At 40.3% G+C, this 16,884-nt stretch overlaps 1 protein-coding gene across 4 annotated transcripts; it reads right to left on the bottom strand.

The window, feature by feature from the left end:
- Window positions 1–368: 368 nt before the first annotated feature.
- itga2b (integrin, alpha 2b) lies at window positions 369–14,590 on the bottom strand. Of its 4 annotated transcripts, XM_027003332.3 has the most exons (30): window positions 14,399–14,588; window positions 13,839–13,960; window positions 13,593–13,690; window positions 12,871–13,036; window positions 12,635–12,684; window positions 12,379–12,424; window positions 11,753–11,875; window positions 11,543–11,587; window positions 11,371–11,414; window positions 11,201–11,263; window positions 10,988–11,040; window positions 10,440–10,651; window positions 9,620–9,805; window positions 8,653–8,698; window positions 8,381–8,485; window positions 7,845–7,900; window positions 6,916–7,067; window positions 5,982–6,086; window positions 5,798–5,865; window positions 5,399–5,546; window positions 5,067–5,159; window positions 4,850–4,929; window positions 4,629–4,709; window positions 4,199–4,304; window positions 3,678–3,830; window positions 3,288–3,404; window positions 2,707–2,823; window positions 2,422–2,523; window positions 2,173–2,295; window positions 369–1,442 (listed from the first exon to the last, which is right to left on the bottom strand). In XM_027003332.3, the coding sequence occupies exons 1-30, from the start codon at window positions 14,569–14,571 to the stop codon at window positions 1,356–1,358; spliced, it is 3,120 nt and encodes a 1,039-aa protein (XP_026859133.2). In that variant the 5' UTR covers window positions 14,572–14,588; the 3' UTR covers window positions 369–1,355. The 4 variants fall into 4 exon arrangements, 3 of the variants coding, with proteins under 3 accessions (XP_026859133.2, XP_081567308.1, XP_081567307.1); XR_014122785.1 differs by lacking the exon at window positions 369–1,442 and having other exon boundaries at window positions 2,681–2,823; window positions 14,399–14,590; XM_081711182.1 differs by lacking the exons at window positions 13,593–13,690; window positions 13,839–13,960 and having other exon boundaries at window positions 14,399–14,538.
- Between the last annotated feature and the right edge of the window lie 2,294 nt (window positions 14,591–16,884).

Genomic DNA, 16,884 nt, shown 5'->3' on the forward strand with positions numbered 1-16,884 from the left:
ACTCCCATTGTGCAATACCCGTGATCGCCCTCTGCTGTCAAAAGCAACACGTTTCTGCGCTTAGATGCTGTATTGTTCGCGCTTCATCCGTTATACAGGGACAATCCTACAGAAAGGACGCAGGTCTGGAACATTTTAATATGAATGAGGTTTTACATAGGTCAACCAACTTTACAGAATACACCATTAAGTTTGTCTGAGTGATGTGTTTCTGTTATATCTGATTCCATGGCTGCTCGAGACACTTATACATTTTCTCTTTTACAAATTTCTGTATCACACCGCAAGCTACGTCACTTTGCACTAAAGCAAGCAAAGAAGGCAATTATCTATGGAATATCTATGGAATGAAAATAAGACAAAGCATGAAAGTGAAGATTTTCAACTGTATTTTCAAACTGTATTTTCTGCTGCACTTTCCACAATTCTGTCGATATGTTTAATAAGAAAATAAATATGCAAGTCACTGGATAAGATGCCATAAATGTAAATATGAAAATATTCAAATAGGTAGGGCTAGTTTTCTTAAAATAATTTAATTGCAGTTTTCATAAAAGTGTAAATGGTACAGGATCGAACCTATTTGTAGAAAACGATTATACCGATGCAAGAAATGCTATCAGTTCCAAGAGGCCTGGCAGAATGCTGTTCTAGAGCTCTCTTAAGCAATGTTGATTAGCTGGTCCACTTTGTGCTGTAGCAACCATTACAGCCAAAGCTAACAACCAATAGTGTACTTGTCCCTTGCATGCAGGTTTCACCAATTGGCAAGCAGTCGGTGGTGCAAAAGGTGCTTTTCTGGTACATGATGAAATTAGGTAACGTGATGATAAAATGTGTCTGATCTTCAATACTAGTTTAATATTAATGCAATAGTTACATTGTAAGCCAGAAAGCTATAGCTAAATATTTATTCAACAAAACTCCTAACTGATGTTAGAGAAAAATAATTATTGGCTGTAGCTAAAGTTAAATTGCTAATAAACTCTTAACAGTGAGCTAAAGTTAGAAAAAAAAAATCAGTTTATCTCTAAGGTACTGTACAGATATCCCAAGCGCCCCCTTCCCCGCGCATGCGCCTTTAAACTAATGGGAGTCAGCGAAAACGCATCATCTAGGCAGGCACGTTCACACAAATAGAAAAATTAAAACCGGTTACAAGAACAGTTATTCGCGATCATATATATGCTATATATAGCTCGTGTTAACCTCTAGTCATATGTGTGCATAAAGGAAGCTTAAACGCTAGCTTAATTCGTGCGTGATATTCTTGCTTGTGTAACTTTGCAGTTGAACTGAATTATTTTGAAGTACATTTATTTGTACTCTTCTTTCTTCTAGTAACAGGCCCTAGGCTACTCCGATAGCCCTGCGTTGAGCTCGAGTGTGACATCATCATCATCATTATCAGTCGGCGGGCGGTGACGCTTGAAGAATCCCATCTGCAATCAAATAGGTCGCGTCAGGGCACAAGTAACCATATCTGATTTGAAAACGTTCAAGCAGACCGGCATTAGGTAAAACAACACTGTAATTAATCATACATAATTATCTCTGTATGTAAAATTATTTTTAAGCTAACCTATTTCTTTTTTTCTTTTTTAAAGAATATATGCCGTACAAGTCTGTATTATTTTCAACCACCTCTTGGCCCCAAACTTTAAATGTTCATCACTAGCCTGGCATGATGAGGTTAGAACTGTATACACTGTGCTTTCAGAGTGGTAAACTGTAATGCATTCAATGAAGTAATTTTAGCCTGCTGTGTTTCTATGATTCTAGCCACTCTGAACTTTAGCCTACACGTGAACTTTAAAGAGGATATCGAGATGTCAGCAGAATGTTACTTTGTTCTATGCCTGCAGTAATAGTTCATGTGCTACAGTTTATAGTAAGCATAATGTTCATCAAGAATGTTCATTTTTAATGTATTTATCTGTAATTGCAAGTTACCCATATCTTACATAATATATCATTATATAATTAATTTGTAATTATTTTAGATCCATTTGTTGAAGATACATTTCATTTGATACATTTGCTGAAGATAAATTTTAGTGTATTTTGACAGTCTGCATAAGGTACATTTTCTTCTGTCTCAGCACACCAAGCAGCATCGGTATGTCAACTATTATGGCACAATGCCCTCTAGTGTTTAAAACATGCAAGTACCTTCCAGAAGACGATGCTCAGCATAGCCAACAGCAAGAGCCCTGCAAAGAATGATAGCGCAATCCACCAGACAGGCACCTCTGCCTGTCCATCAGGACACCTCCAGACCACACTAGTGTTTGCCTACAAAATTACCAGAGGTAATAGATAATATTGAAAGGAATTATCTCAAATTAACCAACCTTATCTGCTTTAATTGTTTAATTGTTCTGTTGTAGACTGTGGAAGGTGTGTTTATAGTATGCTTACCTCTGCCTGGCCACTGGGCAATACTTTTGGCTGGATCTTGGAAGGAACATCCACTACTTCATAATAGGCAGTGGACAGCAGGACATAATTCACATAAGGCCTCTATAAAAAGAAAGAGAGAGAGAGAGAGAGAGAGAGAGAGAGAGAGAGAGAGAGAGAGAGAGAGACAGACAGACAGAGAGTTGAGATTACATATTTGTCAAATTATTTTGTATTAATTTCTGTTGATTTGAAACAGTCCCCTCACCCATGCTGTCACCTGACTAGCTCTTTTCCCTTCCTCACCTGTAAGAAGGTGTGGGCCCACAGTCTGGCTGCCACTTTCACTATTGCTCTGCCATTTCTCTGCAGGCCTGCAGCCTCGCAGGTGAGTATCATGCACACCTCAGTGTTGGAGCAGTTCTGCAAACACAGTGCATAGCAGCTTTCATAATCACACCCTGCGTGATTATGCCTGATTAAACTGATATCAAAGTTGAATGGAACATCCCATAAGCAAAAGACAGGTGCAGCTGCTTGTAATGAGGCATAAAATAGCAAGAGTAAAGGAAGCTATGTACTCTTCAATAAATGCAAAGGCAAGATGTAAAGAAATTTGCTGTTTGATACATAACCAGGACCAGAGATGTGATATTTTAAAGGTTAGCCCCCTCTGTTGGCGCATATATGCTATTATAGCAATTCAAGAAACCAAAGCTAGTCTACATTTAAGTAACTTAATGATGAGGAGTCATGGACATAAACGTGCAATAATAACTTATTAATGTGTGGCACTACAGTACATAGATAAAAGCCTCCAAAGGCCTCTCCAGGCTACCCTGTTGTCTCCATGTGCTGGACAGTTAAAGTCTGATATAGCTCTTTACCACATGGACAGTTTCAGCGTGCTGCTTCTCAGGGTGCTCTTCCTGCCGTTGTATGTCACGTTTGTTGATGTAGTGAGTTGGGGTCACAGAACTGTTAGTGGGCTCTGGTTTCACTAGCTATGGACAGGAACAGAAACAGCACAGTGTGGTCTTAGCAGACTACTGATATCCATACAGCCTTCACAGGATCTACAGTCTTTACATTTTTATTTTACATGTCATTTTCAAGTGTGCATTGCATGCATATTTTCTGACGTAACATTTATATGAGGTATGTGTGTGTATGCAAAATTTTTTATTTTAATGGGTTTGTTGTGTGAATAAAAGAGGTGAGAGGTACCCTTCCAAAAATGTGTGAGGAAGGTTACATACAGCAGGGGTCGCTCTCACCCTGTACACATCAATTTTGGAGTAGTCCGTGTGGCAGGAGAGCAGCTCCTCAGAGGCGTTGGCGAACACGTAGAGCAGGCGGGACCCGTTCTGCTGTATGGGAAAATGCAGCTGGAGGCGGGCATTGACCGGGCTAGGACCTTTATTCTTCAGCTGCAGGCAGTGGGGAGAGGCTTGGTAAATGGCTGCCCCTGCAGCAAGAGCTTAACACCACCCCTGGGATGCACTAAAGCTTGATAGGGTGCCAGCTGGAGAACAAAGCCTCACACAGGCTTACACTGGCTCCTTGCGCACAGTACAGTGGGACAGTTGGTCTGCAGGACCAGTACTTCATGTCATATTAAACACCTTCACACTACCTCACAGTTGGAACCATTAATCAGTTTTAAAATCACTTTTATATGGAACCCAATAGCTATGTTTCTTACTGGACTTGATGGGGGAGACAAGAAAAGGGCATCTTTGATGAACAGATACTGTAGTGTGAGTTGAGAAGGATGGTGTATTGTACTGGATGATACCTCGTACACATGTTCTATGAGCGGCCCCACATCGTCCAAATGTTCCGGGTGAGGTTTTGGCTCCCAATTGGCAATAGGTAGGACACAATCACCGTGAACGGAGACGCTACAAAAAACAAACAAAAGAACAAAAATAAATTGGTAATTGATGACCACAAACCATTTAAGAGCCTATTGTAGTATCTCAGTGTTAACAGTTAGGTAGCACTTTACATGAAGGTTTCTTTCACTAACATTATTTACATAATAACTAACATTAACAAACCATTGACTTCAAGTTTTAATTAGCTAACAGTAATGAAAAAAATCTAAAATATAATTAGGAAATAAAATCCTCTTTTTTGCTTGTTTTCATGGTAATGTATATAATGAAAGAACTGTAAACTTTAAAATGAACCAACATACAAAAACCACACTTAACATAATTTACCCACGTATTTCCAGTGAAACCACAGCCTGAACAAGAATCTGAACTTCCACAGGGTTGCTGTCTGAGTTCTGAGTGTTCTTGCTGCATTTAACATAATGGGAGAAACAAATAAGCATATACTTGCTCTCTTTCAGTCTGAGCGGCAAGCACCATACAGGCATCAAATATGTTAATAGCCATCAGATGTTTAGAAGCTTGATTGGAATAAAAAATGCTCTTGCCTTTTAATTTGTAAATGGAAGGACACATGGGTCTCAACATCCTCCAGACCACTCATACTGAAGAACAGGCCAGCCTGGATCTATTTCAAACACCGATAGAGTATTGACAGACTGTTCCTGACACCAAAATGCTCATGTCATGATAATCTGAGAGGAAAACAGGACAATGCTCGGTGTAAATACGAATGCATATTCAGAATGCAGTCTCTATGCTTACCTTCTGGCCAGCCTTCATTGGGTTGCCCAGATCACACACCACAATGACTGATCCATTCTCTTTCTTAGGAACACACTTCAGAAGACTGAAGCCCTGGAATACACATGCAAACATCACAACACAGCTGTATTTTCAAGCAGCTGCTAAAAGGAGAACTTGCTGCAAGATTTTTACAGTTTATTACTTATTTATCTTGGCACCTTATTTTACAGACATAATCTCCACATTTGTACACTCAGAGTGTGCTTCACTCCAACAAGTGCCCTTTGGCTCATTGGAGTGTGCAGACACAGATTCTGAGGGGCAGCTCAAGAGAAAATGGAGGCACTCACCTCCATGTCACTCTGCACAGTCTGATAGTACATGTGAGCAGGCAGGCTCACGTGCAGCTCCGCCTCGTAGGCCCCTTCGCCTTGGTTTTCGGCTGTGACCAGCACGAGAGCAGGGTTGTCATCCCCGATCAGGAGTGGCTGTGTGCCCCTGCGGGTGAAACATGGCACATTGGCTGTGCTGCTGACAAAGGATGATGCTTTGGTGAATTTAACATACTGCTGCAAGGGTATGTGCATGGTCCACATGGGAAAGGAGCTGTTTGCTTTTTCACTTTAGACAAATGTGTTTTTTGGTTTTGGACATTTGATTTATAATTTTGGACAAATGTGAAGAATGCTCATTATGTTTCATTCCAATACTTTGAGACTTTGACAGATCTTTACATCAGAAACACTTACGCCTTAGCAGCTAGCTTCAGGTCAGGGATACAGATGTTATCAGTACCGCAGTCAAGAATGATTTGTGTCTATAAGGAGACAGAAAGAGATAATGGGATAGACATATAGAGAGACTGGGTTGTTGGCTTTACAGTATGAAAATTCCTGAAAACACACCCCATACTATTATACCAGCAGATCTCACCTGAGCCACTACCAAACTTTGCCCATGCAGCAAAGCATCATGGGAGTTGGCCAGGCTGTAGTTGAGTGAGATGAAGATGGGGTTGAGCTTGTCTTTGAACTCCACCTCAGGTTTTAAAGACAAGAGAAACATTTTCCAGATAGACTGTATAGACCAACAAGAGACAGATAAATTAATAAAGTGGGCAGTCCAGCAGCACCAGATTTAAGCTTCATTGCCTATATTACAATTTCACTACAACCTAATTAATAAAGGTTACGGTGAAACCATTATATAGACTATGAAGCTTAAATCTGGTGCTGCTGGACTGCCCACTTTCTTCATCTTGAAAATATCAGGGGATTGAATTGTTTTAGAAAGGAACCCATCAGCACAGCTAGATCCAATATGTTTCACAGTGCATTGGTGGTCTGGTTTGAAACCATCCCCCACCCAAATAGCAAAGTAACAGACATGGGAAAGGTGGGCCAATTTAGGGTGTGATACAATATTGTCTAAAATGAACTATATTAGTCTTCTACTCCAATAAGATTTGTTGCTTACATTAGGAGTTATGCACTTGTCAAACTCATCAAGAGGAGTAGCTACAGTGGTATTTTCTACCTGGCTTACAGAAGTCACTACACATGACAGATCTGCTTACTGGGCTGTCAGAAAAAAAAAAAATGTCTAAAATTACTAAGGAGTGAAGCAACACATGCATTTTGTTTTTTTACTCCTTGTTTTAAAAGGGTAATTCAAGGTATCATTGTCAAATTCAGCTACATCAGGAACATATATAGCCACTTCCCCTGACTTTGTGAAATTGAATGACAACTGATCTGATATGGAAACTAGGTGTTACAGCCAGAAAGGTCAACAGACCATGGATGAGCCAGGATGAGAGAATGCATCAGAAATGACAAAATAAATAATAGACTTTGAGGAAACCTACCAGCAGATAGGCAGTAAAGTTCTTGCACAGTATTCCTGTATCTCTCTTAATGGAGACCTGAAACTGTTTGTGCGACTGAGCAGACTCCAGGAGGAGAGTACGTCTGGCCATGACAGACTTCAGCTTATCCAGTTGAAGGTCTATGTTCAGCACTGGTGAAGAGATATTTAGAGACATTTACAGTTAGTTACACAGTCACACGGAACACTAACATCATTTTAATATCTCATTCTATCTTCATCATAGCTGAGGGTGTAAGCATTCTGAAACTACTTGGAGATCTTACAATTGGATTAAAGTAGAATTGATTAACTTCCTGAATTTGAAAGGATAATTTCTTAGTCAGTGATTCTTTGTCAATTTCTTTGCAAGTACTGGCAAAACTTTGCATTTTTGTAAGTACAATGGTGTTATTCTGTAATGGTTTTGCTGATGACAGGAAGCAAGAGCGACTGAAGAAGAGATTTATTGCAAAACAGTCCTGATAGATGAGGGGAAACATTCCCTGAGGTAGGCAAAAGTCAAAGTCAAAAATCAGTCACAATGTAGATTAGGGCAAACAGGAGTATCAAAGGCAGAACACAAAACAAACTATCCAAGATCAAAACCAGGTCCAATAAACAGTAAATATTTTAAAAAGGAAGGGCTTATTAACTTGGCTAGACACAAGAGACTTCGCATCAAGTATGTGCCTTGTAAAGGAATTAGTTAATATCCCGCAAATGTTTGCAGGGAAGTGGCGTGTGATCGGTACACTGGCGAAGCTGAGCAATAGAGCCCCCTAGTGGATATGGCGGGTGGTGTTACAGATACTGAATAATACAGCAGCTAGGTTTTGAAAGTTAGCATGCTAATCATTGTCATGCAACATGCATAAGTGTAATTGAGTAGTGAAGCTAACATATAAAGGGGTTACACAACATCCTTACCAATCTCTTCTGGTATTCTGTAGCCAGACACAGTAATGCACATCATGATGTTAAAACTAAAACAAGAAGAAAAGAAATAAGATGGCACTGGAGAGAGGAGAGGATTTATAGCAGTTTGATTTTAAATTTAGCACTATACAAATGTGCTGACTCTAGAAATTCTGCCTAGCTATTCAGCAGGTAGCAGAACAGAAGCGGAGCTGGATTTCCCAAAAGAATCCTTGAGCATCCCAAGACTATCAACATTTTGTTTCATTTTAGCTCATATTACTGCGGTTATTGAGGACTGGATGGGAAATCATGGCTATAGACAATTTTACTGAAATGTCATCATGTAAAAATTCTGCCAGATTTCTACAAATCAGAGAGAGAGAGAGAGGGAGGGAGGGAGAGAGAGAGAGAGAGAGAGAGAGAGAGAGAGAGAGAGAGAGAGAGAGAGAGAGAGAGAGAGAGAGAGCAGGGTAATTGCTCTAATGTATGTGGATAGAAAGCTGAAGTCCAAGAGCTGCACCTTTCATGGAATACCTGATCCTTACCAGGAGACCAGGAGACCACTGTGCAGCTGACACAATCTGTCATCAGGATTTAGAAAATCAGGGAAGAAGGAAATTTGGGCTTTGGTCCTCACTACAGCCTTTGTCCTGTCACACACACACACACACACACACACACACACACACACACACACACACACACACACACACACACACACACACACACACACACACACACACACAGAGTCAGAGAAGAGGTATTGTATCTATCAAAATACTGCATGAGCCCAGAATGGACAGCCTGTAGGTCTTGCCTGTATATGGCCACTTTGTCTGCTCCCCATGCACCAACAATCAGGTCTGCAGGGCAAAGATAGAAGATGCTGAAAGGTGAAAAGATTACTAGACAAAATACAGTTAAATTCTGTCTATTAAAAAAATTTTCACTGGCTGATCTTAAAAGAACTCCAATAATAGTGATATATGAGTGCTAACTGAAGAATTGGCAAAACAGTTTACCTTAAGGAGCTAGGGCTTTATTTTTATTTCATTTATAGTTTATTAAGTAAACAAACCTGTCTACAGTAGACAGTTTTGTTTCCTTAATGAACTATAGAAAACAAAACATTTTGAAAGTGTTGACAGGTTTGTTTGGAGGAAGTCCTTGGAAAGGTCATGCTCTGCCTGAGAGAGAATGAGACAAAGAGTGCTCTCGGGAACCTGAGGTGTTGTGTGTCAGAAAGCATTGTCATGTCCATTGCAGACTTCAGAGTCATTGCCGGGGGGAATGGGGCACTGAATAACACCACCTTTTCAACCTGTGACTCTGCTGTGCTGCTCAGACAACCCTTGACCTCCCCCATGAGGCACAGGGAAACAAGCCTTAGTAGAAGCAGCATTCTGCTGTGATTTTAAATATGAGGGCGACCTTTGAAGCTTTTGTTAGCCTTGCATGCCCAGGCGTATGGGATTAAACAAAAGGAAAATTGTGAACATGACACTTTTATGGGATGTAATGTGAATGCTGGAGCAGTAGCTTGGTTCTTACGCATTGATGCTGCTGAAGACCTGATAGTTCAAGAGTAATTGTGGAAAATGTTCACTTAGAAAGTGAAGCTAGTGGAAGACAATAGGAAGAAGAGTCTCTCCAAATGTTAGGAAATGAAAATGTCCTTCAATTTAGCTCCTTATTAACATGTTTGATTTCCCTTTTATCTGTTTATCAGACACGTTAGGCAAAACCACTGTGATGCCCATCACTGCAAACCTCTGAACAGAAACCTGGGTATCCATTGCTGTCGATGTCCATGCCCCCTCTCATGCTGAAGCCAAAGGCATGCACTGGTTCTGGAGACTTGAAAGGGCTCTCTATGACTTGCGTGTACTGTGGATTCAGACCTCCACTCTGCCCCATGAAGATGAAGACCAAGCCCCCTCCCCCAGTGCCTGGCGCACCCACTGCCACGTCTGAAAACAAACCAGAGTTTATGCTTTGGAGGTTGAGCTTCCTTTGAGGAAATTTTAAAGCACTTTAAATGAAAAGGAATGCAAAATCCATCTTCTCTGACAAACTGTCTAAAGATACACCATAAAGACCTGTGAAGAACTCTGGGTGTAATAAAAACAGGCTAATGGTAAATTGTGCAAAATATGGGTTTTGGTGCAGCATTGCAGCACAGAGGCTTGGGAGATGATAATATGGATTTAACCAGTTGATAGATTGAACCCAGAAAAAGCAGTAGAGTTTCATCTTGTCAGCTGCTGTTTCTGGCACACATAGCTTGACATCTGAACCACCTACTTTGCCAAAATTACATTTATACTTGGCAGATTAATTTTAAGTAAGAAAAATTTGATTAGGCATCTAGTAAGTCATGATAATGCTTCTAACAGAGAAGAAATATTTTCTGTAATTAATTCCAACTAAACATTGTAAAAGGTCCCAAATTAGAAAGTTTGTGCAGCATAAGACAAATTTCAGGCATTTCAAAGTGTCCACGCTAGTTCTCATTGTGGGCTTTTGCATGGAACATCTGTCATCAAACACCTAGGTCCTGCTCTGCTATGTTCATGTGATCATTAGTCAGTAGCAGGTCTTCACCTCTGAAGCCGTCATGGTCGATGTCTCCCAGGGGAGCAACAGCAATGCCAAAGCGGCCATAGGCATGGGTCCCCGTCAAGGTCTGTTCAGGCCTAGGGGAGAATTTATGGTCTTCCCTCTGCAGGTAGACATAGACCTGACCCACCTCACGCAGTTTCTTGGTGGAGAGGTGCTCCATGAAGAGAGGAGAACCCACTAGGATGTCATCCCTCCTGGAAGCAGAGGCAGCACAGGGGCAGACTGTTCAAGAACTTGTACCACTTTAGCATCCTGCTAATAATGTGCTAAAATGTATTGCGTTGGTTATGTTCATGCATTCAGTGAAGCCTAAACCAGCATCACACTATATATCAAAAAGCCAAAGGAAACATCTAGTAAATAGAGTGATAGTTAATTATTTTTTATCAGGGTTGTGAAACAGTGTTACCACATATTTTACAGCAACATACTGAAATGTAATCAAAGAATCAGAAATTCATGATGATATATTCTGATGTTAATAGAGCAAGTGTAAGTGAAATAGAACATTCATAAATACAGTAATTTACCCATCACTGTTTATGTCAGTCACAGCAACACAGTGGCCAAAATAGGAAGCTATCTGAGGAACACAAATACACACACACACACACACACACACACACACACACACACACACACACACAATCTTTCTCCACTGTAGTTATTTTTGTCCTTTTGGGCTTTAGCATTTTTTGCCAATAAATAGTATAATTAATAATTCAGAAACTGAAGTCACTCACCTGAGAGCCTCTCAAACTTATTATGATTTTGGGATAAACTGTAGCTCCATTAAAGATTTTAACCTACAGAAAAAAAAAACATTTAGAACATTCATTTGATGTTGGATATGCTGTTAGTTATTGTTTTTTATTAACCTCACTGGAAATGTTCAGAACAAGGGTACACTTACAGATCCAGCTGTGTTTAGGTCATTTGGGATACCAACAACATAGTCTGAAATACAAAATAGACCAAATACAAAAATCTGAATGTGGAAAGTACATCACAAGACAACATGTTGAATATGATGTTCATATGAGCTTGGTAAGATGAAGACAACAACCCATGATGCTAGTTCTCACCTGTGACATGATCAGCATTAAACTGCCCTGTCGCTACAGAGTATCCTGGGGAAGACATATACAAGATAATTTTATTTTGATTCATTAAACCTACAAGTGTTTCAGTTTCAGTAGATCTCAAAATAAATCTTTTAAATTTCCATAAATCTCAATTAACTCTCTCTCTCCCTGTGCCACTGCTGAAGTTGAAGGTTCAATCAGAAGTCTTACCTAAATAAAGGTCATACTGGTTGAACCTCTCGTCCGACTTGGTTTCTCCTGTCACGTAGTGCATTGGAGAAAAAGTCCTGCCACTGGTCATGATGCTTTGGAGAGGTGCAGTGATGATCTGACCTGAAACAACACCAAACGTCTTCAGCTTACTGGCTAATGTGTAGGACAGGCATATCAGAAAGCAGACTGCATGGTTCCAGCTGCACATTTGTTTGCTTCTTTTAACATTTGATAAATCATGGCCTCAAAACTGGGGATCAACCTGGGGATTCAAACTGTGGTTCAATTCCCAGATGCAGCAGTTACAAAGTATTGTATGTTGTTTGTGCAATAAAGTAAATCAAACTAACAACACATTCTTGCTATAACTATTAAGTATCTTTAAGAAAAAATATTCAAATAAAATAAAAAAGATTCTGCATTAGTAGAATTAGTAAACACTCTACCCTCATGAAAAAGAGCAAAAATATAGCACTTGTAGTAATAAATTAATATTATATTTACCTTTTTATTTTGCAAAACATCAAACTGTATAATCATTGGTGAAACCTGATTCTGTAACTCCTTAAAACATAAACATTGTATTTAATTAATGTATTAGTTTATTCACTCAGTCATTTTACCTTGGAAGAAAAAGCCTCCAGGGGCACCAAGAACCACTTTGCCATCCTACAACAAGCAGCAGAAGACAAAAGGTGTACTGTATGCTTTAAAAAAAAAAAAACATGCCCTCTAAATGACTTTTCTGAAGGCATCTGCAAGGTGTCATAGGGTTACTCAAGGACTGATAGAGTTAAAAAAAAAAGGATGATACAGGATGTCACTGAATCACTTCTTAAAGAAGAATCATATTGTGTTCAGGTGAAAAGAGTTTTAAACCTTTGTGATATCAGAACTGAATCCTGCTTCACAATAGCGTCTGTCCTGAACTGAAAGAGGAGAACATTTGGATCTCTAGCAAATGTAGAATTATTACTCTTACTATAATAATAATACTGCTAATAATAATAATATCAATTAGCAACAGAAAAACATTTATACAGTTATTGTGCATAGAAGATTGGGCGGGGGTGGGTGTACAGTAGCCTATGCCACAGAGAATAGTTAAGACATACAGCCTCTGGCTCTCACGTAGCTCGCCTCCACTCTGATTCCCCTACAGGGTGCGTAGTTTGCTACTTCTCCAGTGAGCATGTTCAGCAGCTGACAATTCCCCACTGGGGTGTTCATGGCCTCCTCCTCTTCCTCAATCACGTTCCAGTGAAACAAGGGGGCACAGGCCTGATGGAGAGAAATAACTCTCTTTATCCAACTAACAATACAGGTTGAGTAACTTTATACTTTATACTTTATACTTCTGAAGAAGAATGCAGATTTAATGGTGATATGGAGTGAAGGAGCTTCCTACTTCAGCTTCCAAACATGTAATGTTTCACTGTAGGCGACTGCCTTGGAGAAAGAAATGATTTTGGATACTGATGTGTGACCATTCCACTAACGTCCAGTTAATCCTAGCAAACTCAGGGGATGACAGATGTACTGAGGTGTTCTTTGGCTCATTGCTCTTTGTTGTTTTTTTCTCTAATAGGCATGTGTTTCCTAGTCGTGGGTTGAAAGCACCCCTATGCTGCATACCTGACTCAACTCCGCCAGCTGGTGAACTTCTCGTTATCTTAAAAAAATTGTGAATGTGCTGATATTTGCAATGCAATGGTACTCCAAGACTAGGCTTGACAAAACACTGCAATATTACTGCATAGGTAGAGCCGAGGTATATGGAAAAAAAAGAGTGCATTGGAACCAAGCAGCGTGGAATGTTATCCAGCTATCCACTCACCAAGATGGAGTTCTTGTGGACCCGTATGGTACCTCCCAACCACTGGTTAGTTTTATGGGTTGTCAGGAGCATATTATTAAAAGTGATATTTTGGTCACCTGATGAAAAGTTGAAAATTAAATGTACAGTTATGACCATTTTTGTGTGTCCTGTTTGAAATTGCACAGGTGTTGGAGAACAGATTTGTCATGCTAGACAGGCAATGTGCAATCTGTATTTCTCATGTTACACAAATTCCATGCTGACCTGTTTGGTCAAAGCCCAGTTTATGACATGGTCTTCTGGATGGTGTCCAGGGGCAGAGGAAGACAGAGCCGCCCTGGGAAGGGCCCACACCATCTCTAGGTGCACCCACCACAACATTTACACTACACACAAAAACCACAATGTGTTGCGCAATACCAAAGCTCCTGTCCACCCTGTTTACAAATTTCACAAATTTGCATAAATTTCATCGTAATTATAAGTATTTTCATAGATATGTGATTGAAAAACAATGTTAGGGTCACTTTACCACATATCATGTATAAAATGCATTAGTGATTAAATATTGGGCTGTAGTCATACTGCGTCATCAGTCTAGTAGAAGAGGCAAAACTATGTGCATTTCATATACATGTTGCACTATAAAATATCAAGTTGGCCCAGCTGAACCCAAGTGTGACTACACCTATATTAGATAAGTAAGAATCTAGCACTGCCCTGAAGCCACGCACTGTGTGCTTTAATCACACAATTGATTGGTTATTATCATACCATTCTAAGTAGAGAATGCTATTAGCACTATGGATGACAATGACACTTACTTCTTACTGCCTGCCTGATAAAAGTCCACAGAAAAGCCAAAGTGACTCCCCTTTGGGCCACTGTACTCAGTGTGGTTGGTCAGGCCCAGGTTAAAGCAGCTTCCCTGGCGAGGGAGAATGCTGGCTGGGAGACACAGAGTCAGGAAGAGTAGGCCATCTCGTGCTCCCTCCATCTTCCCCAGCAGGAGTGTAGAAAACTTCTTCTGGCAGATGGCTTGTATATGTGAAGCTCACGTGGGAAAATTGCATGCCCTCAGTGATAGCCTTAGTTTGCTCTATGACACAGCATGAACTGTTTCCTCAAGATAAAAGACCACAGAAACCATGATGATTTGTTACTTGTAAGTTGTCATGTGCACTTTATTAATGGAAAATGACAGGGCTGTGTGATGTACAGTAGGCTGTGTTCATGTTAGGGTGTTAGGGAAAAAACAAAGACACAGGGATATGCCAACATTCATAAATGTCTCATATAGTGTCGCCTCATATGTGCTGCTCAATACATGAGCAATGATCTTATTACTGTACAAAAGTTTAAGTGAATATTACTTTCTGTATTTATGTGCTTAAATATATATTTTTTAACATGCTGACCAATATGTTCCGCCAGAGGAGGATGGGCCCCCCCTTTGAGTCTTGCTTCCTCTCAAGGTTTCTTCCTCATGCTCTAGGGAGATTTTCCTTGCCACTGTCACCCTTGGCTTGCTCACTGGGGTCTTGGTCTTGGACATTTGTAAATCTGCTTTGTGAAAACACATGTTGTAAAAAGCACTATATAAATAAATTTTGAATCAGTTTTTGATTGATATGTAGCTTGTTGCATGTAGAAATATAGCCAAAAAGTGAAATAAAAAAATAAAGTGCATGCAATGTAGAGAAAAACAATGACCACTGAGCTTGGCGAGAGTTAAGGCACGTGACTGCATGCAAGTACTCCAGGCATCAGAACTCTAACATAATACTGCCTGCCTGCAATGTACAAAATCTACTGCAGTTTGATTGACTGGCAGACAAAATTAGCCAAATTTGCAGCATATGATGAAAGTGAAGCTGTAATTGGCATGATTTAAGATGATACACCTGGGACTGTTACCTTATTGTTTATGCAATATTATTGTCACGGACCGGTCGCCCGCCACGTGACTTGGGAGGATATGTTTGTGGCCACGCCTGCACGCACCTGTACCTTGTCTTGTCTGTGTATTTAAACCCGTGTCAAGGTGTGCAGTACGTTGGTCATTGTTAGTGTATCGAGTCTTGACTGTTTGTTTAAATATCGTGTTAAATGTTAAAAGTCATTAGTGTTTAGTCTGCTCATGTTCATTGTTTGTGTTTTCACGTGAGTGCCACATTTGTCCTTTATGTTGTATTTGAATAAATGATCGCTCATGTCGAGGAAATCTGTGCGTTCTGCTCCACGCCCTTCAGCAGTCGGGCTACCACCTTAAAATTACATACATACTGTACCATCAAAATGAATTCTCAGACACCCTGATCTTCAGCGCTTCTTGCATTATTATTCTGTATTCGAAATCATAATCAAAGACCAGTTAGGTACACAGGGAACACCAAAACATTAAGATGAGTCTGCTTGCTTCACTCTTGAATGGGTATCATTTAATTTAAATACAGTATATCTGTGGTGGGTGTAGAGCGAGACACAAGTGCATGAGCGTGTTTATTATCCATAACAAAAATAAAGCACAGCGATGACCTGGCAAAAAAAGGCTAACGCATTTGCAGTAACTCTCGAAGCGCCGGTATTCAGATGAGCAGCGGTAACACTCAACAGCAAGGAAATGTAACGTTCCGAGCACGAGCAGAAGCGGAGTGGCTTGCTGTTAGACGAATACAGCTTTATTAGAGAACAAGGGACTTCCCCAGTCGTAATCAAACGTACTAGCCAGGACCTATATCCATAAATCAGTCAACGAAATAAACAAAACAGACAGGGTACAAGCAAATAGGGAAATCCAAAATACAAGTTGGAGGGCAAACAAACCAGATGAAGCTACGCAACTGCTCAGAACCCTACTAACTGTCTAGACGAGACTTCGCAACAAATGACCTCAAGCACTGAATTTAAATACAGAGACTAATACGATACAGGTGGGTACAATCAGGTAGGCAATGAACTAGTAAAGGGCGGCACAAAAAGAAACCAAAACCAGGAAGTAAACAAAAATATGGTGGCGTAATTTTGCATACCTTTTCCACAAAATGCGATTAGATATCCTCTGTCAAAAATCAGCCATCTAGTTTGCTCTCTCCTCCACCTCTTATCAAAGTGAGATGTCCTGAGGTGACAGGCAGGTCCAGCACAGCCATGACTTTGCATTGCCTAACACATAGCATGAGTTAACATCTCCATGGAGAAGATGTAGTGGAGGCCCGTTGTGGGAGCCAGCTCATAGGAGATGCTGAAAAGAGAAGGTCTGTGCTGCATCATTTCCCAGCAGCAGACACTCTGTAGTCTCTTCAGCCTG

The sequence above is a fragment of the Electrophorus electricus genome, chromosome 3 (genome assembly GCF_041902795.1).
Source record: "Electrophorus electricus isolate QZ-2024a chromosome 3, ASM4190279v1, whole genome shotgun sequence".
NCBI classification, from domain to species: Eukaryota; Metazoa; Chordata; class Actinopteri; order Gymnotiformes; family Gymnotidae; genus Electrophorus; species Electrophorus electricus.

Bases quoted from the DNA above. Each gene is read 5' to 3' on its own strand.
- itga2b (XM_027003332.3), bottom strand. From the start codon at position 14,571: ATGGAGGGAGCACGAGATGGCCTACTCTTCCTGACTCTGTGTCTCCCA. The intron at 12,425-12,634 runs GTTTAAAACTCT...TGCTTGTTGTAG, and splicing joins TCAGTTCTGATATCACAAAG to GATGGCAAAGTGGTTCTTGG. The intron at 11,588-11,752 runs GTAAGACTTCTG...TGTCTTCCCCAG, and splicing joins CCAGTATGACCTTTATTTAG to GATACTCTGTAGCGACAGGG.